The 23,439-nt window shown below is 41.3% G+C and overlaps 1 protein-coding gene across 1 annotated transcript in view; it reads left to right on the top strand.

The window, feature by feature from the left end:
- DR1 (down-regulator of transcription 1) overlaps window positions 1-22,710 on the top strand; it is a 42,834-nt gene extending 20,124 nt beyond the window's left edge. The window contains exons 2-3 of the mRNA XM_029617748.1: window positions 7,454-7,617; window positions 19,992-22,710. Of these exons, the coding sequence (XP_029473608.1) occupies window positions 7,454-7,617; window positions 19,992-20,138 (311 nt within the window). The 3' untranslated portion in view covers window positions 20,139-22,710. The remainder of the gene's footprint in view (window positions 1-7,453; window positions 7,618-19,991) is intronic.
- The last annotated feature ends 729 nt before the right edge of the window (window positions 22,711-23,439 follow it).

The raw sequence follows: 23,439 nt of genomic DNA, 5'->3' as shown, positions 1-23,439 counted from the left end.
GGGACCATTTTTAATGATCCCAGGAGAGAGAGAGAGAGAGAGAGACTGGCCATAATATCATGGCCCATAGGCAGGTATTTGAATCCCTATGGTAGGCCCACCTAGTAACTCGAGGTGGGGATTAGGTAAGAGTGTAGGGGGTTAGGGGCCACTTTGACATGCTACGTGACACCTACGAACAGAACAGTGGTCTCTTGTGAAGATATGCTGGCCTTCGGAGTGAGGAAACTCACTCCAAGATGAGATTTGGGCAAGGTTCTCTCAACCTAGCTTGATGGACTCTCTACCTGGGTAACATCAAGCTAGGTTGAGAGAACCTTGCCCACACTTGGAAATCTACCCTGATTTATACCTGATACTGTAATGTTAGAACAGTGGTTCCCAACCCTGTCCTGGGGATCCCCCAGCCAGTTGGAGTTTCAGGATATCCACAATGAATATGCATGAGAGAGAATTTGCATGTTATGGAGGTAATGCATGCAAATTTTCTCATGCATATTTATTGTGGATATGCGTGGCTGGGAGGTCACCAGGACAGCGTTGGGAACCACTGTCGGGTCAATACAGTAAAGTGCGGCCGCGGTTACCCTTCTTCTAACCCGCCTTCTACTCACAATTTGGCCGTGTTAGTCCAATCCGCGATTCACTATCTCCTTTAACCCATTCTTACCGCCTCTTTAAATCAACGAGTAACCCCTTCCGTCCACGGCATGTATATTAGATGTAAACGATCGGATTAGCAATCCCCCCCCCCCCCCATTCAGTAACGCGCGCCCCGACTATCGCCTTTTTAACCTGCAGTTTAGCCGCGCATTTAACCTGCTAATTTACCGCCTACCCCTACCCCTGCGTTAGAGGCAGGGGTAAGGGTAGACGGCAAACTTTCCCCCAAAAGAAAACCTAAAATCCCCTCCTCCCGAAGCAACTGGACATGTAAAACCTAAAATCCCCTCCTCCCGAAGCGACTCGACATGTAAAATATGTAAATAAGTGTAATCAACTTACTTTTTGTTTCTTTTTCAGCCCTTTCAGCCTTCCCTGCCGTCCTTCCCAGCCTTTTCAGCACCCCCGCCGGCGAAGACGGACGAACACATGCACGCCCGTAGTGCACGGGCGCTCAAGCCAATGAAAGCACATGGACGGGCATGTGTGACGTACGCCGTGACGTCACTCATGCGCGTTCATGTGCTTCCATTGGCTTGAGCGCCCGTCAATTTGGGCGCTCTAGCCAGCGAAGCGCATGACGTCACAGCGTACGCTTCGCTCACAGCGAAGCGCACGCCGTGACGTCATGCGCTTCCCCAGGGATCTGTTCTAGCATCATTATTTTTTTTTAACACATTTATAAATGGCCTGGAAATGGGAGCAGCGAATGTGGTGATCAGGATTGCAGATGGCACACAAGTATCCAAAGTGGTTAAGTAAAGAGGATTGTCAGAAATTGCAAGAGGACCTTGCAAGACTGGGAGCCTGGGCATTCAAATGGCAGATGAAATTTAATATGGACAAGTGCAAACTGATGCACTTAGGGAAGAATACCCTACACAATATATTTCCATATTTAAACCACTCGGGGAAAAGGATGTAGGCATAGTCATGGACAATATGTTGAAATCCTCTGCTCGGTGTGCGGCAGCAGCCAAGAAAGCAAATACAATTCTAGGAATTATTAGGAAAGGAATTAATGCTGTTGTATTGCTCCATATTGCAACTGTATCTTGAATATTGTCAGTTCTGTTCATCGCATATTATAAAAGATATAGCAGAATTAGGAAAGGTACAGAGAAGGGGGGGACCAAAATGATAATCTCTTCATCTTGAAGAGAAGGCTGAGGGGTGATATGATACAGATGTATTAAAAGAGTGGAGTGGAATGGGTAAGCACACATCAGTTTGTTCTCTCAAAAAGTACCAAGACTAAGGGACATGCCATGAAGTTACAAAGTAGTACATTTAAAACAAATAGTTGAAAATATTTTTTCACTCAATGCATAATTAAGCTCTGGAATTCATTACTAGAGGATGTGGTAGAAGCTTAGTGTAGCTATATTTAAAAAAAAAGTTGGACATTTTCCTAGAGGAAAATTCCATAAACCATTATTAAAGTGGACTTAGGGAAATCCATTGCTTATTCCTGGGATAAACAGCATGTTATATATTTACTCTGTGAAATCCTACCAGATACTTGTGATTTAGAATGGTCACTGTTGGATACAGGATACTGGGTTTGATGGACCTTTTGGTCTGACCTAGCATGGCAAATTTAATGTTCTTAACCAGCACCAGAGACAGAAATAATTTTAGTATTTAGAAAAAATTTCATTTGGAACAACAAAAGAATCCACTGCCAGGAGATTTTTACAAGGACATCTCACAAAAATCTCTGCTTCAACAGCTTGTGTTTTTGTTCGCATTGCCAATAATTTTTTTTAATGCCTAACCTGTATTGCTTTACATAAATCTTGCTAAACCCATATCAGTTGACCCAAAAATAAAGGTCTTAAAAAAAAAAAAAAAAAAGACTAAAACTCATTGTTCCGTTCAAAGACAAAAGTTGCCAAAAGAGTAACTCGAGCCATCTGTATCTCAAATACCTTGGATTGGACAATTCAGAGGAGTAGTTATTGTCTGAGAGGCCCGTATCTCTTTGCACCGTCATCTGTTAGTTTGATGCTAAATTTAATTAAACTTTGCCCAAAGGTGGGATTTTAAGTATTTTAGAAAAATAGTGCTTAAGTTTTATAAGTGGTGCTTCAAAAGCCGCTTTGGGGATGTTTACAAACCTTAGATTGAGTCAGCTGGAGTCTTTTTTTTTCTTTCCCCAAGTACTTCCAATTTGATGTATGCCGGTTTCTTAATTGATTGTTCTAACGCCCCCCATTTTCTTAGCTAGATTTTCCGCAATTTTCCCTTGAGCAGAGTACTGGAACTTTATCATGGAAACCACACCATTAATGTCCAAAGTACACTTGGATATAGCTCCCTCCGGTTTTGTTAGGACTCTCCAGATAGCAACTAGTGGCCTTACCAGAGTTGGACTTCTTTTCATCTCCATGGAAAGGGGGAGACAGCCTTAGCATGCATTGTTCTTTTCTACCCTCCACAATTGCCTCCTTCCATTACCAGGCCTGCCTGAAGCTGGGCCTGATTGATCTGTCTCTGCACCATAGATTTAATCAATTGATTCAGCATGCTGTCGCTTAGGCTCAGCAGTTGGCATACCCCCGACCCGTGACGGACATAAGCGGCTATAAGTCCTCAGTCGCTCTGGCGCAGCTGCACTTGACAACCCCTGAGGCCCTGATTTCGTCTTTCTCATCTGGGCTAAGAGACAAATCCAAGTCCAAGTGGACTGTAACTTCATTGGACCCAATAATGAATAGATGTCTTGGAGTCAGAGGTCTGGACAGCAAAAATAACAGTTGAGGGCTGCTTCACCATAGTAGGCACATGAGTTTTGTTTTGGGTTTTTTTTTTGGGGGGGGGTGACTCCTCACCTTCACGTTTCATTTAGGTGGATTCGAGGGAGGAGATGGAAAGGGAATGAGAGAAGGTGATGTAAGAGGGATAAGTGAGCAGGGAGGGGGAGGGAGATCTAGATTTAGGAGAAGGAATGATCCACTCAACCCTTCCCCCAGACATTGATTCTCTCATTCATATCCCACATCCCCTCCAGCCCTTTCAATTACTGTCTGTTCAAACACCCCCTCCAATCTCCTCATTCATAGAGTACAATCTCTCCAGTCTTCCCAATCACCCCTCACTCATGTGCTGTCTTCCTGCAACCCTTCAGATCTTCTCACATTCCTCCCCCTGCACCTCTCACTCATACTCTCTCCCTGCAACTCGTCAGATCCCTCACACCCTCTTCCCTTCCCCTGCCACCTGAAAAAAAAACACCTAGGGCTTAAATTCTCCAAATGCAAAAACACTCAACTATAACTAGCTGGTCTACAATGAATTCACCAAAATGGCCAAATGCTGGTCCTATTGGCTTACTTTATTACCCTTTTGGTCCATGTTGAACTCCTATGGCTGATTTTCTGCTTTGAAATCTTCTTTTCATCTATAATAAGCGCAGACAGATAATATTTTGACATGTTTGCCTGAAGGTGGTTTAAAGATTATAGTAAAAAATTTTGTGGAGTATTTTTTTTTTAACCTATGATTGATTAAAGCCATTTGTGCAGCCTTCAGGATTGGCTGAGTTCTGAGATGTTTTCCTCCCTCTTTTTTTTTTTTCTTTACAGTTGTATTTTCTCCAAGTTTGAAATTTGTATGAGACTTTGAAAATATATATTTTTTTTTTTTTACTTTTTTGTTCTAATTTCTAGGTCCAGATGTACTTAAAGGTGCTTCCCATTTTGTATCTATAAGGAAAAAAAACTCCTACCTCTTTCCCTTAAAATGTATTTCTGGGGATTTCTAGCGAGGTGGCTAGCTGAGGAGTTGCACTTCTCTGGGCTCTATGTGGATCTCATATAATCTGCAGACTTAACACTGGCCTCAAGCTCCAAATTTTGATATTTTTGCTTTTCTGAACTTGCGTTCACTGTTTCTTTGTATTTCAGTAAATTATTGTGATCTGCAAAAGAAAAAAGCAGATCCACAGCCCTAAAATGGCGGCTGACAGGGAAGCGGTGATAATGGGACTGAAAGAACTCATTCGAAAGATTTTTTAAAATGTACCACTGACTTTAGCAGATGGAATGAGTAAATTACAACCCTTGATGGAAGAAATGTGGGATAGTTTGGTAAAACATACAACTTGTCTAACCGAATTGGAAGGCCAAATCCTCGTGCGGGAAGTGGCATCTAACCAATTCAACTGGAAGCTTTAAGAAAAAGAAAATAAAGAATTGGCTCAAAATGTCGACCAAGTGAATCGTGGCAGACACAATAATCTGCATGAGATCAGTATTCCTGAAACTGTAAAAACCTCTGAACTCTACCAGTTGTTAGAGGTATGGCTTCCGGAGGCTTTGGGTCTATCGAAGACAGAACCTGTAGTGGTGGAAAGGGTGCACAGAGTGGGTATTTTTCAAGAATGTGCCGCCAAGTCTTGACCTGGGATAGCTCATGAATTGAACTATGCAGTAAAACTAAAGATCATGACTGCTTATAGGAAAATTAAAGTTTTGGAATACAACTGTACTAAAATCTTATTGTTTAATGATTACACAACAGCTTTGGAAGGCTTTAGTCCCAGTAGGTACTGAGTGTTATTGAAAAGGCATAAATTTCTCCTCTTTTTTCCAGCTCACTGATATGTACTATAGGAAGGAAAAGCCATTGTTTTGTGTGCCTTAGAACAAATAGGCAGTGTCTTCATAAAAGTTTCTAACTAATGACTTTTCTACTTTCGTCATTAGGCTCACCAGTTTCAGAAAATAGCCAAGAGGTTATTGACTTTTTCATATTTATTTGCTTTATGACACTGGAAGTACCATCGTTTCCATCATTTTCAGAGCTTTAGCCTGTGTGTACAGATGGGAATACTATATGCAATTCATAGATAATTGTTTTCTGTTTCTTCAATTGTTGAACTAGATGACCCACTGCCTTCTTATTTTATTCTTGTATTTTTAATCAGAGGACATTGAGTTAGAGAGCTTCTAACTACCGACTTTGAAAAGAATATGTAAAGTCTCTATGAATATATTTTCACATTTTTGTTTTTGTACAATAATATACCAGATTTTGGTATAGGTAATATGGTATTGAGCTGTTAATTTCTGATTTTGACTCATGGTGGTAATGTTTTCATTCTTTGGGGCTATCCCATTGCCCTGGTGATTGGAATTTATGATAGCGCATATTGGAATTTCTAGAAACTGACATAGGGGCTTAGAGGCCTATTATATATTGATCCCAAAAGGGGTGCCAGTTAAGTGACTTGGAGAAGAATGCAGAGAGAACCTCAGGTGGTGCTTTTCCCAAGAGCATTATTATTTTAGACATTTTTTTTTTCAATGTATTGTACCTTGTGGCATTTGTAAGTTGGTAGAGAGCAGTTTGAATATTTTGTGCATGGAACTTTGGAAGAGTGGCACAGTGTAATGTTTCATTTGTTTGGAATGTGTGGTAGTGACTGGATTGGACAGGTGTGTATTAAGGTCTTTTCTAGGGAAACTGTGAAGTGTTTGCCAAGTAGGGATGCTAATTATATTATTTTCACTATGCATTTACTATGAATGTGTAGGCTGGGGGTCATCTGGGTACTCTTAGGCATTTCTGTAGCTAATGCATACCAACTAAGTTATATTGATGGCTGACATAAAAGTGTTTTGGTTTTATTTAATGTTGATGGCATACATTCCCCTGTTAAGAGAGAAACTTTTAACTATGTTTAAATGAGATCATGCTTCTGTTGTACACTTGCAGAAAACGCATCTTACAGATGGAGTACAAAAAAAAAAAAAAAGATTGAGTAGGTGAGTTTTCTTCCTATTCTAGCAAACATTGTGGAACATTTATTTTAATACCTAAAGACTTCTCATTTGAGGTGGAGAGGAAAATAGTGGATACAGAAGGTCTGAATATCTTATTTGCTAGTACTTTATCATTGTTGTATATTTTGTGCAACGTCTCTGCTCCCAATATTTATAGCCATACATGTTTTGTAAACTTAGCCTATAAACTGTGCAATTTGAGCCACTATCAAATAATATTGGGAGGCAGTGGCATTAGAGGAGGGGGCCAGGCGGCCCAAGGCCTCCTGGGCACCAGGCTGCAGGGGGCGCTCAGTAGCAGAGGATCCCATCCCCGCCCGGTGGCAAAAGAAGAGGTGGTGGAGGCCCACAGCCACTGGGGGAACCCATCCCACCTGGCGGCAGAAGAAGAGGCCTGCAGCTGCTGGGGGAACCCATCCCGTGCAGCAGCAGAAGAGGAGGCGGCCTGTGGCTGCCTAAAGCAGTGGTTCTGTTGAAGGTTGTAGTAGAGCTTTCATTCATCTGCTTACCGTAGATGAATGTAATCCACTTTGAAAAGACAAAGAGTGGAATATAAATCAAATAAATAGCAGAATGAATTAGCCATGGAACACCCACCTGCCTCCCTGGAGAACAGACTACTTTCATGCTTTTTAGCTATATTAAAGACTCACGAGGCAACACCCGCACGGGAATTCCCACACATGCTCAGTAGAGCACAAAGTTTTTTACAGCTTAGAGAGAAGTCCGTTCGGTACTGCTGGATGACTCACATGTAATGACTAATTCATCCTGCTATATAGGGAAAACAGTTTACGGTAAGCAAACTTGCTTCTGTCAGCAAACAGTTACAAGTAAGTAAGTAGCATTTAGCACAGTTCACGCTTCGATTCAATGAAAACATCTTCTGCTGTTTTAAATAAGATAGATCATTCATAAAGACTTATAGTGCATTTAAATTTATAGCAAGCTTAAAGACTCTCCTGAAAATTGAAGTTTAATCAGTGCATTTGTTTTTCTAGCACTAGAGAGTTTGGGATTTGGTTCCTATATCAGTGAGGTAAAAGAAGTCTTACAAGAATGCAAAACCGTGGCACTAAAAAGAAGAAAAGCGAGTTCCCGCCTGGAAAACCTTGGTATTCCTGAGGAGGAATTGCTAAGACAGCAGCAGGAGTTAATTGCACAAGTAAGTAATGTAATACAGGGTACCTAGATATGCTTAGCTAAGTCATTTCACTGCAAAATTTTGTACTTGCATACCATATGTTTTTATTAGCCTACATTCCAAATGGAGGGAGGCTTATACGACCACTCTTCCCTATTTGATGTGATATCAATACTAAACTTTCAGGACATGTCTGATATGGACTCAGGTGTTTATATTTTCCAGATCCATGTATTCTACAAATATGCGTGTGTAATTATCGTTCCCTCACAAATTTTGTTTTGAATCTGTTCTGCATCCAGTGCACAGCAAACGTTTACCATGTCAATTATGCCATCCTTAACTTTTTTGTTTTCCAACCATTCCACACCAGATTTTGCAGACATGTCAAGTTGGGGGGTGGACATGAAGATTCTGATAAGAGTATGGAATTTATTTTTTTTTTTTAAATCCCTGTATTTCAGGAATATGCGTGTACAATTAAACTACCCAATAGCTTGTGGTTTTTGCATCCGATCCATATCAAATTTTTGATATGTCAGAAGATCATACTGAGGGAGGAGGTGTGGCCTTAGCGTAAGATGGCTGCTGGACTCTGAGCTCTGGCAAACCCAGAACCATATCGCTGCAATCCCTGTCCATCCCTTATTAATTAGGTGATTTTTGGAAACAGATTGCTGCAAAAAGGACCCGGATTTCAGACAATTCTCTTATGTAAATGCGACATCAGAGTCGCAGGAGCCTGCAGGCTCCAATGAGCCTGCAGAATCGTGTCCCCTGATTATGGAGGATCTTACCAATTCAGGCGACATGGAGGTACAACATTCAGATCTCCTGACTCGGGATGAATTCAGTCAATGGTTTTGCGAACTAAGGAAAGATATGCACGATTCCAAACAAGATCTTATGGCCTTGATGTTAGACCTGAAGGAGGAAATGGCAAATTTCGTCCACAGGGTGGATGAATATGACATGCGCTTGGAGGCACACGCGGATAAACTGAAAAACTTGCAAAATAACTATGAACATTTAACTTTAGACTCCGCTGACCTCCATGCAAAACTGGAAGACCTTGAAAATAGAAATCGCCGTTGCAGTCTACGATTTCGAGGTGTACCAGAGACAAAGGAATATAAAGATTGCCATGAGGTGGTGAAAAAACTAAGTGCTTTTTTCGTGAGCTAAACTAATGGATCAGTCTCTCCTCCCTCTATAGCATTGGTGGAAGTCGAGCGAGCTCACCGGTCTTTGGGTTCCGAAATGGGGAATAGGCCGCGGGATATTGTGGCCTGCTTCCTTTCATTCCCCATTAAAGAACAAATCCTGGCGGTAGCCAGGAAACAACAATCATGGTTATGGTAATCGCACTGATTACCATAAAGAAGAGGATGGATTTTAGAGAAGTAACCTCTGCATTGCGTAAAGAGGGATATCTCTATTGGTGGCTATTTTCAATGGGCCTGGCTATAACAATATACAGAACTATGTCTAAAGTTAAGATGGAAGTGGAGGCCATCTTGGCTGCGGCTGGAGTGGTGGTAAAATCGTCGTCCAAGCAGAAAATAACTGCTTCCTCCTCTAAAGATGAAGTCCCTCTGGCAGAGAGTGGAGAAGAGTAGACGCAGGCTGAGGAGAAACTCTGGTGACGTTCTATCCTCTTAAGACAGTGGGAAAGGCTGATGGGTAGGCCCAAAGCAATGCTGACCCTTCTCTTTTTGTAGCAGGTTCTGCTGTTGATGGATATGTTTGATTCCATTCTATTAATGTTCTTGGATGATCCCTGGTGAAGCAAGATGCAAGGATTTGCTTTGCTAGCTTTTTAAGCTAGTTATTTTTATTTTATCACATGAGGGTGGTTCTGGGGACTAGCCACTCAAGCTCCGTTTTATTTTCTTTATAATTTCTCTGTGTTTTCCATGTGCTGCTCTTTATTTCTCTGGTGCACCAATAGTAGTTACGGGGAGGGAGATGGTGGGAAATGGGTTATTGAGGAAAATCAGTATGTATATTTGAGTTAAGTTTTGGGCTTGGATATTTGTTGTCTGAAGGATGTCGTGGGTCTTTATGGTAGCCTTTTCTTGCGTTGGGGGGTTGGGACAATTGTGGGGTGAAAGAGTATCGTTTAGTGGGATCCTAGTTATCTCTTTGTTTTTGTTTTCTTTTTAGAAGGTAGATTTTAGAATTATACCCCTAAATGTAAAGGGGCTAAATATTCCCTGCAAGTATCAGCTCCTCAAAGCAGATTTATTAAGTGGGGGGCTTCCATTGTATTGCTACAATAGCCCCACTTAAAGCGCTATGAAAATTGTTACACTGTCATGTTTTTCTTACCCATTTTTTTGCTGCTGCCCCTGTATCCATTAAGTATGCTGGACTGGGGATATTATTCCATAAAGACTTTAAAGGCTCAATCGTTAAAAGTTTTTTGCTGACCCCTCAGGTACATTTTTATTGGTTCAGTTTTACTTAGAAGGGGTGCTTTACTCTTTGAATGTATATGCCCCCTCTGAGTGGTCAGAGGATTTTTTTTTTCCTCAGCTCTTAAGTTTTTTGCAGTCTGAGGGAGCAGAATTGTTTGTAGCAGGGGATTTTAACATAACTCTGTTCCCCAAGCTGGATAACTTGGGGGGGGGGGGGGGGGAGAGGTGTAATAGGGTCTAGGAAAGCTAGGGCATCTATTAAAATGTTAATGAAGGAATGGGATTTAGTGGATGCTTGGCGTCATCTTTACCCAAAGTCCTGAAACTCTTTTTATTCTACCCAGGATAGATTTTTTTTCTCCTTGATAAATTATTACTGAGGTGACTTTCCCAAGCAGGAATTGACACTATTACTTGGTTGGATCACACTCCAGTGTGGTTTACTTTGTGGTTTTGGAAGGTGAATGATACCCTTTTGGCTGACAAACCTTTTTGCATTCAACTGCATCGGGACATCCAGGACTTCATGATCCTTAATGATTTGGATAATATAGACCCTGCATTTCTTTGGGACAGCTTAAAAGCAGTTCTTAGGGGCAGGTTGATCTCCAGGGTGGCTTCTGTTAAGCAGAAATTGGAAAAGACAATTGACAGCAGAGCTATGGTCAAATAATTTGGATACTTATTTATTTATTTATTTAAGAGTTTTTTATATACCGGGGCACGTTAAAAACATCACCCCGGTTCACAGTGTAACGTAACGTAGCAACGGGCTTTACAATAATTTAGAGTAGATAAACATAGATAATGTAGCAACAGGCTTTACAATAATTTAGAGTAGATAAACATGGGTTGGCTGTGCCCTGTCCTGGCTTGGGAATGTTGGGTTATCTTTTTCAGTCTCTTCCTATTCATATCCCTATTGCAATGTTCGCATTTATTTGGAAACACAAGCTCCCCCACATTAATTGTACAGTCATGTTTCATTGTAAACTTCAAGGTGGGTTGGGGGTTCCTAATATTCATTGGTATTTTGCGGCAGTGCAGCTCCGGGCCATTCTAGACTGGCATAGAACAAAAGAGGGAAAACAGTGGGTATGGTTAGAGATAGTTATGGGGGGTGGCATACCTTTTTAGAGATTTTGGTTTGGCAGACATGTTCTACCTGGCAGTCATTGCAATGTTTATCCCCAACTACCTGTACTAACCTAAAGGAATGGCAGAAATGGAAGCTTAAGTTGGTTTTGGGTTTTTTTTAATTCTGCCATAAATCACAATACATGTTTTCCAGCAGGACAGTCTTTATTTTCTTTTCGACATTGGTATCTAAGGGTCTCACATGGTTTGAAAACAAGCATAATGTATGTTTGGGCACGTCATCTCAAAGCATCTATATCCAACTAAATAAACATACCAAAAAGGATCCAAAAGACCATCAAAACAGATAAAACTTACATAAGTGGCAGACTTTTCGTTAACCAGGGGTCCAAATTTTGAAATACTTAGTCTGATTTTTAACAGATGTTAATTTAGATAAGAAACACATCTTGTCTAGTCTTCGCTTGACATCTTCCATAGTAGGAACCAAATCAGATTTCCATCTGAAAAGCAGGGCACAATGGGCAGAGAGCATAATTTGATGAAATAGGATCCTCTTATGCACATCTATGTCAAGGGGCAAATTTAACAAAACATTTTCAGGATAAGGGTTTATAAGAGTCCCCACAGCTTATGGGCAAAAGAAAAAACCATCACCCAAAATCGCATTACCAGAGGACACTGCCACCATAAGTGATAAAAGGACCCCTTTCCTCCGCACCCTTTCCAACAGAGATCCAGCGGTTCTGGAAATGACTTATGTAAATGTACTGGGATAATATACCACTGTAGCAAAACCATATAAAACCTTATAACTATTTTCCTGTAAATACATGGAGATAGAGCTGCGCTTTCTGCCTAAATAAATTTGATCCCAGACCTCTTCTGATAATTCCTGTCCCAAATCCTGCTCCCAGACCACCACAATTACTGTTATCCCAGGACAAGCAGGATGCTAGTCCTCACATATGGGTGACGTCACTGACGGAGCCCTAGTACGGGAAAACTTTGTCAAAGTTTCTAGAAACTTTGGACTGTCCCTGTGAGGCCACTGAGAATGCCCAGCATGTCATGATATTCTCTGCCACAGGGGTCTCTCTTCAGTCTTTGTTTTTCCGCGCTGCTATAGGCATCGCAGGACAGGAGCCGTTGTGAATTTCACAACAATTTCTGACTGAAAAGTCACAAACATTTTCTTTATATTCTCTCTCATTGGAGTCTCTCTCGGGTTTTTCCACCAGCTGGTCTCATATTTTGCTCTTTAAGTAAAATAATTTTTTCTCACGATCTCTCATTTTCATCGGCCGTTGACTTAAAAATGGCTACGGGATTCAAAAAATGCCCTGTATGCAACAGAACAATGTCTATCACCGACCCACACTTAGTGTGTCATGTGTCTCTGTGAGAAGCATGTTGTTAATACTTGTCCAAAATGTGCTGAGATGACGGCGAAGGGTAGGAAAGCGAGGCAAGAGAAAATGGAACATTTGTTCCACCTACAACTGATACCATCTCCCTCAACGTCATCGAAGTCGTCTCTGGCCGGAGCTACTGAGCACATCTTGCTTAAAAAACCTCGCCCGGAAGGATCGGGGGATCATTCGTTCCCACCGTCGTCCACGGCATCAACGAAGTCTGCCGAGCAACCTAAAATGAAATATCACCATCGATGGTGAAGCAGCCACGGACTCAAGAAACATCTGTCCCTTCAGCTCCTGGGCCTCTTCCTCCACCATCATCGATGCCTGATCCTCCACAGGATTTTGTGCAGGATCTGATCTCTCAGCCTCCGCCACCGCTTACAACTAGCTCTGGTTCCATCAGTTGTAACGCTGGAATTGTCTGATCTAATCAGACAAGTGGTCGTACAGGCTTTAAAGGATCAACACCGATGCACATAGCATCGATGCCGGTAACTAAGCTGATGCCGGTGGGCCCACCGATGCCGGTGTCGATATCGACACCGACAACTATAGAATCGATCCCTGCACCGAGATTCATCACGGCATAGACATCCATCTATGCGCAAATACCATTGACCTCCTCGAGGCCGATCTCGATGCCAGCACAGTTGACGTCTTCGACACCGTTACGGACACTTCTAACAGCCTGCATCAATACCAACTACTCCAAAAACGCTGGAGACAGTTCTCCATTACTCCCCTCTGATGATCCACAGCCAGGCCCTTCAGGCCTTCATCACCCACCCAGGTCTTCCCCAAGATCTCCATATAGAGATGATCCAGATGACTCCTGGGATGATCAGCAGACTGATACATCTTCTGAGGACTTCATGTCTGAGCCTTCACCTCCAGACCAGAGAGAAAAGTACCCACCAGAAGATTTGTCTTTTTCTAACTTCATACAGGACATGGCAGACACCATTCCCTTTAAGCTGACTGTAGAACAAGATACAAGGCAACAAACTTTAGAAGTCCTTCAGTTTGTTGACCCACCAAAGCAAGTATTGGCTATTCCAATACATGAAGTACTCCTGGATCTCCAACACCGCATCTGGTAACACCCATGTTCTGTCTCAGCAGTAAACAAACGTGTAGACACTACATATTTAGTACAGGCAGCTCCAGGATACCAAAACCAACTACCACATCAATCTGTGGTAGTGGAATCTGCCCAGAAAAAATCTAAGCGTGTCCGCCCACACTTATCAACCCCACCAGGTAAAGAGCACCGATTTCTCGATTCCCTGGGAAGAAAGGTGTATCAGGGGGCCATCCAAAATTCCAGAATCTCTTCCTATCAACTGTATATGACACAGTATCAGAGAAATCTCTGGAAGCAGATGGAAGAATTTGTCACTTCTTTGCCAACACAATTTCAAGAAGAAGCACAGGCCATAGTCCATAAAGGCCTAGAAGCCGGGAAACATGAGGTGAGGGCGGCCTACGACAGTTATGAGACGGCTTCCAGGACAGCAGCTGTTGGAATCACCGCTCGTAGATGGGCATGGCTCAAGGCCTCGGACCTCAGACCTGAGGTCCAAGATAAACTTGTTGACTTGCCGTGTGTGGGGGACAACTTGTTTGGCGAAAAGGTCCAAGAGGCAGTACAACAGCTTAAGGACCATACAGAAACCTTACGACAGTTGTCTCAAGTTCCACAAAAACCCTCTACACAGCCTCCTCGTCGACAACCTAGGAGGGAAACCAGCCGCCCATACTACAGGCCAAGGAGGTACTACCACCAAGCCTCTAGGGGTAGGTCAACTAGACCACAACAGCGTTCCCAAGCTAGACAGCCAAGAACGACTCACCCGCAACCTCCTCAACAGACGGGCCTAGCTGCGGGTTTTTGAAATACAGGCCAGAGAACAAGTCCATCTCCTGAATCCTCGACCAGACCTGCCATTAGGAGGAAGAGTATCCTACTTTCACACACACTGGCTAAGAATTACATCAGACCAATGGGTACTCTCCATAATTTCTCGATGTTACAAATTCAATTTCCTCACAATTCCACCAGAATCTCCACCAAGTTTCTTCCCACAACAAGAATCTCAAATAATTCATCTGCAAACAGAATTATCCATCCTTCTGAGAGCCAGGGCTGTACAGTTAGTGCCCCGGACTCATCAGTGCAGAAGATTCTACTCCTGTTATTTCCTCATTCCAAAGAAAACTGGAGGTCTACGTCCCATCCTAGACCTCAGAAATCTCAACAAATTTCTGAAGAAAGAAAAGTTCAGGATGGTTCCTCTAGGCACCATGCTTCCACTTCTTCAAACAGGAGACTGGCTTTGTTCTCTGGATCTTCAAGATGCTTACACTCACATTCCAATATTCCCCCCTCATCGCAAGTACCTGCGCTTCATGGTGGGCCATCAACATTTCCAGTACAGAGTTCTGCCATTCGGCCTAGCCTCTGCCCCCAGAGTATTCACAAAATGTCTGGCAGTAATAGCAAGACACTTGCACAAACAAAGTGTCCATGTTTTTCCATATCTAGACGACTGGCTCATCAGAAGTCAATCTCAACAAGGAGCTCTCACTTCTCTCAGTCGAACGATTTCTCTACTTCACTCCATGGGTTTTCTCATCAACTATCAAAAATCCCATCTCACTCCATCTCACCTACTTCAATTCATAGGTGCAGACTTGAATACTATCCTTTCAAGAGCCTTTCTACCCATAGATCTGGCAAAGACACTTTACTCACAAGAAACAAGCGACAGCTCATCAGATTCTAACCTTACTAGGCCACATGGCCTCCACAGTTCGTCACTCCTATGGCACGGCTTGCCATGAGAATTACCCAATGGACTCTAAGATCACAATGGATCCAAGCCATTCAACCGCTTCATTATCCAATTCAAGTGACCCACCAACTAAGATTATCTCTACTTTGGTGGGCGAACATACACAACTTGCGCAAAGACCTACCTTTTCAGCAACCAGTTCCACAGATCACTCTAACTACAGATGCATCCACCTTGGGTTGGGGAGCTCACATAGACAATCTCCAAACCCAGGGTACTTGGACAAAGCTCGAAGCAACTTTTCAAATAAATTTCCTAGAGCTTCGAGCTATATGTTATGCGCTGCATGCGTTCAAGGACTGCCTTTCACACAAGACTGTTCTCATCCAAACGGACAACACAGTAGCTATGTGGTACATCAACAAACAAGGAGGAACGGGCTCGTATCTCCTTTGTCAAGAAGCTGCACGGATTTGGACCCGGGCCCTAACACACTCAGTGTTTCTCCGGGCCACTTATCTAGCAGGCATTCAAAATGCACTAGCGGATCGACTCGGTTGTCAATTCCACCCACACAAATGGTCCCTGGATCCCTCAGTAGCGACCAGAATATTTCAACGGTGGGGTCAACCAACAATAGACCTCTTTGCGTCACACCTGAATCACAAAGTGGACATCTTCTGTTCTCTACACAAACAGAAAAACCAGCCAGCCAAGGACGCCTTTGCTCGGCCTTGGAACTCAGGCCTACTATACGCATATCCTCCGATACCGCTGATAACCAAAACTCTAGTGAAGCTACAACAGGACAAGGGGTCCATGATACTCATAGCCCCATATTGGCCTCGACAAGTATGGTTTCCCACACTTCTAGACCTCTCGATCAGGGATCCCATTCGCCTGGGAGTAGCTCCCACTCTCATAACTCAGGATCAGGGTCGGTTGCGCCACCCCAACCTTCAATCCCTATCCCTGACAGCATGGATGTTGAAAGCTTGATTTTACAACCACTCAATCTTTCCACCAATGTATCTCAAGTGCTTCTAGCTTCATGTAAACCTTCAACACGTAAGAACTATTCTTCAAAATGGAAAAGGTTTACTTTGTGGTGCAGGCAAAAAGAGTATTGATCCTTTCTCCTGCTCCACAACTTCTCTACTAGATTACTTATACCATCTTTCAGACTCTGGTCTCCAGACTTCATCTGTAAGAGTCCATTTAAGTGCAATCTCAGCTTATAACAAGATGGGATGCACCAATATCCATGCAACCTCTCGTCACTAGATTTATGAGAGGTTTAACGCATCTAAAACCACCAATTCGACCACCAGTCATAGAATGGGACCTGAATCTGGTTTTAACAAGGCTCATGCGTTCTCCTTTTGAACCATAGATTCCTGTGATTTTAAATTTCTCACATGGAAGACTGTCTTCCTCATAGCCATTACATCAGCTAGAAGGGTTAGTGAGTTACAAGCACTTGTCACATACTCACCCTATACAAAATTCCTACATGACAGAGTGGTTCTCCATACACATCCAAAATTCCTTCCCAGAGTAGTTACGGAATTCCACTTAAACCAATACATAGTTTTACCCACATTCTTTCCAAGGCCTCATTCTCACCAAGGAGAAACAGCTTTGCGTATCTTGGACTGTAAGCGTGCATTAGCATTTTACATAAACCGCACTGCAGTCCACAGGAAATCCACTCAACTCTTTGTATCTTATGATCCAAACAAACCGGGTAAAGCAGTAGGTAAACATACTCTATCCAGTTGGCTAGCAGATTGCATACAGTTTTGCTATGAAAAAGCAGGCCTTCCTCTCCAAGGGCGAGTAAAGGCACACTGGGTAAGAGCAATGTCAACCTCAGTAGCACACTATCATTCAGTGCCAATCCTTGACATATGTAAAGCAGCAACATGGAGTTCTCTTCACACCTTTGCAGCTCATTACTGTTTGGACAAAGAAGGACGACAAGATTCAGCCTATGGACAATCTGTCTTAAAGAACTTGTTTCCAGTTTAATCCCAACTCCTTCTACATCCAATCTGCTGTGATCTTCGACTGACTCAATGTTGCCTCCATTCAGAATGATTCAGCCTCTAGCTTGCTAATCACCCATATATGAGGACTAGCATCCTGCTTGTCCTGGGTAAAGCAAAATTGCTTACCTTGTAATAGGTGTTATCCCAGGACAGCAGGATGTAGTCCTCACGAAACCCACCCGCCACCCCGCGGAGTTGGGTATGTTACCTTTTATTATTTTATTTTTGCTAAAGCTTATTGCTACATACGAGACTGAAGAGAGACCCCTGTGGCAGAGAATATCATGGCATGCAGGGCATGCTCAGTGGCCTCACAGGGCCAGTCAAATGTTTCTAGAAACTTTGACAGTTTTCCTGCACTAGGGCTCCGTCAGTGACGTCACCCATGTGAGGATTACATCCTGCTGTCCTGGGATAACACCTATTACAAGGTAAGCAATTTTGCTTTTTTCGAGTAGGATCCTGATTATCAGGCCGATACAGTACAGTGCGCTCCAACCGAAAACGCACGTCCAAAACCCCCCCCCCCCCCCCCCCGAGACTAATAGCACCCGCAACATGCAAATGCATGTTGCGGGTGCTATTAGTCATTCCCGCACGATACAGTAAGTAAAATGTGCAGCCAAGCCGCACATTTTACTTTAAGAAATTAGCGTCTACCCAAAGGTAGGTGTTAATTTCTGCTGGCGCCGGGGACGTGCACAGAAAAGTAGTAAAAACTGCTTTTCTGTGCACCCTCCGACTTAATATCATAGCGATATTAAGTCGGAGGTCCCAAAAGTTGAAAAAAAAAAGTTAATTAAAAAAAAAAATTTTAAATGGGCCCGCGGCTCGCGGGTTGAAAACCGGACGCTCAATTTTGCCAGCGTCCGGTTTCCAAACCCGTGGCTGTCAATGGGTTTGAGAACAGACGCTGGCAAAATTGAGTGTCGGCTGTCAAACTCGCTGACAGCCGCCGCTCCTGTCCAAAAAGAGGCGCTAGGGACGTGCTAGTTTCCCTAGTGCCTCTTTTTACCGTGGGCCCTAATTTAAATAAATTAATTTACTGAATCGCGCGCACAGGAGAGTGGGTGCTTGCCCGCTCTCCCGTGATTTTTACTGTATCGGCCCGTAAGAAATCTATAAAGGTGTGAAATTATCCCTTTCATAGAATCTGCCTGTTAGCACCAATGCTCAAATTGAGTTTTCCCTAATGACAAATCTAACCTCACTTTTTCTGAGACCAAGAAATGTTTGGTCTGAAGAAAACGAAAAATTTCCCCAGGCCCTAATTCAAACTTTTTGCTTAGTCTTCTTACATCCATTCAGCTAATTCTGTATCTATTGTTACTGGTTTTAATCCAGAACAGATTTTAGAGGGATCACAGGCATTTTTTTACATAGTTTAAGACATAAACTGGGTTAGGTTTTAGAAAGACACTAAATAATGGTCTTCTCTTCCTTTTAACATTCTTTTTATTTATAAGTGTGGTTCTATCCTTGGTTTTTAATAATATTTTTTTTATGCTTGTATTTCTATCTTTGGTTTTTTAAGAGCTTTTGCCAGCGTTCGGAAACCGGCGCTGGCAAAATTGTATCCGCATGAGGTACTGCATACAGGCAAACGCTGCTATCATTTTTCAAAAGGTAGTTATAGAAATTGTCATTGTCCTTATTTTTATTTTCATTTTTTATTATTCATTATTTTGTATTTTTTTGTAGATTTTAGATGGGTACCTTTGTAGACAAAGGTTTTATTTTTTTAAACGGGAGGATAACGTTTAACATTTTTTAAATAATGTTGAACAATGGGAGTTCACTTCTTAACACTAACATACCAACCCCTGTTTTACATTTTAATAGCTCATTGACATACAGTAAGTTGGTCTCTAATTATATCATTACCAATTGACCACTTTATATTAGTTTGTCAATCATAGGACATAGTTAGAATCAGTTCAGTACCATTTTTTCACTATGCCTGTTAACTTGATTGGTTAAGAAATACCAACCCCTGTTTTGATACACAGCTGTTTGTTTTGTTTAATATGATCACTAGTTGAAAACTGCACACTTAGTCTTTCAATCATAGGCAAAGTTTGAATCAGTTCTGTATGTCTCACTACACCTACTAAAACGATGGGTTAATATTTGTTTTCTGTCATTGTTCAGTCTTAATATTGTTTATACTTTTTTAAAAATATTTTTTATGTCATGCATGGTTTTATGTGTCTATACATGTTTGTATATTTATTCTATTTGTTTCTATGTAGCCCCTGAAGCAGCTCAAAATAGAGCGAAACTCGGCCTGAGTCAGGCTTTTTATTACGAGATATATTAATAAATTCCTTGGTGTTTACTGATTCTCTTCTTCATCTGGTCGCTACTTGCAACATTGGCTCGGTTTCTGGTTTGTTATTAAAACAGTGAAATGCAAAACCATTAGCACCTTTTAACAAAGGGACACAGTCTTTTTACCTGTCCAGCTCATCCTTTTTGATTCCCATGTTTTGTATCTGTAGCTTCTACCCCATGTATCACTAGAAAAACTTTGGCTACCTTACACAAATGCAACCTGGATAGTTTTTAATAAATCAGGATTGCTGACTTTGTATTTTCATGTCCTTTCAGGCTAAACAGCAGCAAGCAGAATTAGCCCAGCAGGAGTGGCTACAGATGCAGCAAGCAGCCCAGCAAGCCCAGCTTGCAGCTGCCTCTGCCAGTGCATCCAACCAGGCAGGGTCTTCTCAGGATGAAGATGATGATGATGATATCTGACATTTACCAGCCAACTTTCTACCACCTCTGCACAATGGAAAAAGTGAAATGAATGCTTACCTTTCATTTTTTTATGCATCTTGGTGGACTGGCTATTGGTATTCTAGGAATGTCTGCCGTTAAGTCTCAGCTGTTATGTGCTGTTCATGTCAAAACTGGTCCTTTATGAACTGTTGAAGATTTAAGGTTCAGTGTCATATGACTAGAGAAATTTTAATGGTCTTTATGGAAATTTTAGATAGCAAGTAAGTCATTTATTTGATTAATAAACAGTGTTACAATAACCTACAACTTTATAAAGTATAGTGAGATTTATACAGAAAATCTAAACAAGCATATTTGCATTTCTCTTCACTTTTAACTAAAATATAAAATCTTACATACAGAATTTTAATTATTTTTTTTTTGGGGGGGGGAGGGGAGTGGTTGGTAGACATTTGATTATGTTAATTAAAAACTAGAACTTCTGCATAGCAAAATTCTCAGTTTTACAATGAGTGTGGTGTACTTGGCTACCTCACTTTTTGAGAATTTGAAAAGCAGAAATTTACACCAAATTAGCAAACGACTATATTGAGTAGAAGCTATACAAAATCATTCATTCTTTGTTTCTGGGTGAGAGCGGTTTTATTATGGGTCTGTTAGTCTTGAGCTAAAACAAAGGAAGAAAAGCGTTTCCAGAAGAGAGCAGCTGGGAAGACTGACACACATTTGTTCAGTCCAATTTAATGCTAACAGTGTTGACGGTGTTACGTACTCCAACCATGTTCATGTTTTTCAAATATGCAGCTGATATTTGATGAGACAAAATTGATTTACCTGGGAATAACTAGTATTCTAAGCATTTTCCCAGTAAATAGCAATGATATATTAAAGGTAAGACACCTTTTTTCCGTTTCTTTTTAATTTAATGGAAGACATGTTGCAGCTTGCCACCATAGCTCTATTATCCTGAATATACTACCAATTGATTATGAAAATGATGTAAAATGGCAGTTATGTTCTTTAGCATTAGTTGACAGTCTGTGAATTAAAAGGAAATACTGTCTAGTTTTAGTTGATTATGAAAGCATCCTGAGTAACTAGAGTGTACCACTGGCGTATGACAATTGAGAAAATGACCTGTGTTGAAGTAAAGCACAATAATGTTAGAATTTAGATATCTAATGGTTACTTAAAGAAATATTTTCTCATTTGCCATTCTCTTTTTTTTATTATTATTTAGGTTAAACAAAAATCCCTCTCATTTATTATCATTAATATAAATGGACCAAAAGTAGTAGTTACCTGTGTCAAGCAAAATATATGTGTATAGGGGGATGGGGTTTTTTTGTTTTTGTTTTGTTTTCAGTAGTGGAGGTGCCGGAGACATGCGAATGCTATATTTTTCCTTCTGCATTGTCAATCTGTGGCAGGCTAGATGCTAGGAGCGCCCTCCTGGACTCTGAAGGCAGTGCAGTTACACTGGATTAGCCAGTCTTGATGCAGCATTCAGCCACTCCTTCATTGTGTTACCATTGCTGCATCTGCTGTGCACAACGGATTGTGTTTGATAGAATAAAGTCATAAGGATGCAGAGTTCCTCCGTCCCTCCCGCCCCTGTTATACTCCGTTCTGCTTCCTATGTATTGTTTTCAGTTTGCAGCTGGTGAGGACAGATACTCTTCTCCCAGTGTTGCATTTAAGTAGCTACTAGCAGGATGCTTAAACCATCTCTGTCATAACGCTCCAAGGAATGAGCTCTCATTGCTGTCCTCTGAATAATGTCACCCATCATGCACTTGATCTACCAGGCCATCTGACAGGTCCTTTTTTTCTAAGATTTTTGCCATTAGCACACAAAGGGGGAAACTTACTTGGACTCAGAGCCCGTATTCATAAACCATCTTAACACAATAAAATAAGTTGATCTGAGATCTATTTTATCAATGCCTTCAGCTGCAGCAGTCTGATTTAGTGATGCAGACAGGAAATTAAGTAGCCATTTTAAGTAATGACCTGGATAAGATACAAGTAACACATTTGATCTCTTTTGATCATACTGTGGTTTTTGATACAGTTTTAGAGAAGTTATTACCAATGAAAAGGCAACATGAACCTTTATTAAATTCACCTCATGCAATGCCTGCCAAGAAAAATAAGGATTTAGTTTATTGAATGTATAAGATTCTTTTTCTTCTTTTTTTTTTTTTTTTTTTTAATGGACACTGCTGGAAATTTGCAGGACAAGATCGGATTTAAAAAAAATGTTTCTGTAAAAGTTTAAGTACCAAAATTAGGAAAATCTAATGCAGAATTTCACTTTGTGCAGTGCTGGCTTTTTAACTTGTACTGTAACACCCTTACATGTTCAATTTGATATGTCGGTCTTTACTTTCAAGTGAAAATAAAAATGGATATTCTTTTTCACTAGCTATGGGATTTCTGATGCAGCATTAAGACTAACATTACTCCATCCAGTGTGTATGGTATATTGTGTTGATTGCATTCTTGTGACTGTTTCTTTGGAAGTTCTTGTGCTTTTTTTCACATGCTGTATTCTTCAAGCAATAAAATTCTCAAGTGTTTTATATATTTTTATAGTTAATTTTTAATATTGAGCTTGAAATATAACATTCATGTTTTGAAATGGGTCAGTTTATGAAAACGTTTAGCAATTTGTCATTGTGTATTTGACAAACTTTCCTCACCAAAGGCGTTGATTTTTTACTAAGCTGCTTTTTCTCATATAGACAGGAGTAAAGCGTTAGTAACTCGGGCCGCAAGTCGTTGACACTACGGTGAAGTAGCTATGAAATAAAAGCAGTTTGATAACTGCCCTCTAATCACTGCTGAGCATGTTTGCATCAACAGAAGCAACCACTTTGTTCTTAGCCTGTTCCTCGCTTTCATGTTTTGTTTTTTTTATATCCTGCCTCGTTCAGCTACCTGCTTTTCTGGACGTATTACAATGCAGTGTATTAACTGCCGAATGTATTCACTAAAATTAACACAGCTATGTTTTACAGAGTCTGCGGACAGATGTTCAGTTTTGCAAAAATAAGACCTTGGGGGGGGAGGGGGGGGGGGGTTTGGTTGTTTGGTCTTTTTACCTCCAATCTTGAGTTTTATATTGAGTGATAAAATACCCATCCATTAGAAACCATGATATTTGAGTGTTTGTTCCCAATATGTGTCTGGGTCTTCATCTGGGGGAAAAGTTAAACTTCCATTGCTGGCTTTCAGTACTTATTTCTGAACATTTAAAAGAAATCTTCAAGTGAACTGAGCATTGGAGCATGTGCAATTAGTACAGCACTAG

Source organism: Rhinatrema bivittatum, chromosome 10, assembly GCF_901001135.1.
Source record: "Rhinatrema bivittatum chromosome 10, aRhiBiv1.1, whole genome shotgun sequence".
NCBI classification, from domain to species: Eukaryota; Metazoa; Chordata; class Amphibia; order Gymnophiona; family Rhinatrematidae; genus Rhinatrema; species Rhinatrema bivittatum.
This window is presented reverse-complemented; position numbering and strand designations above follow the sequence as displayed.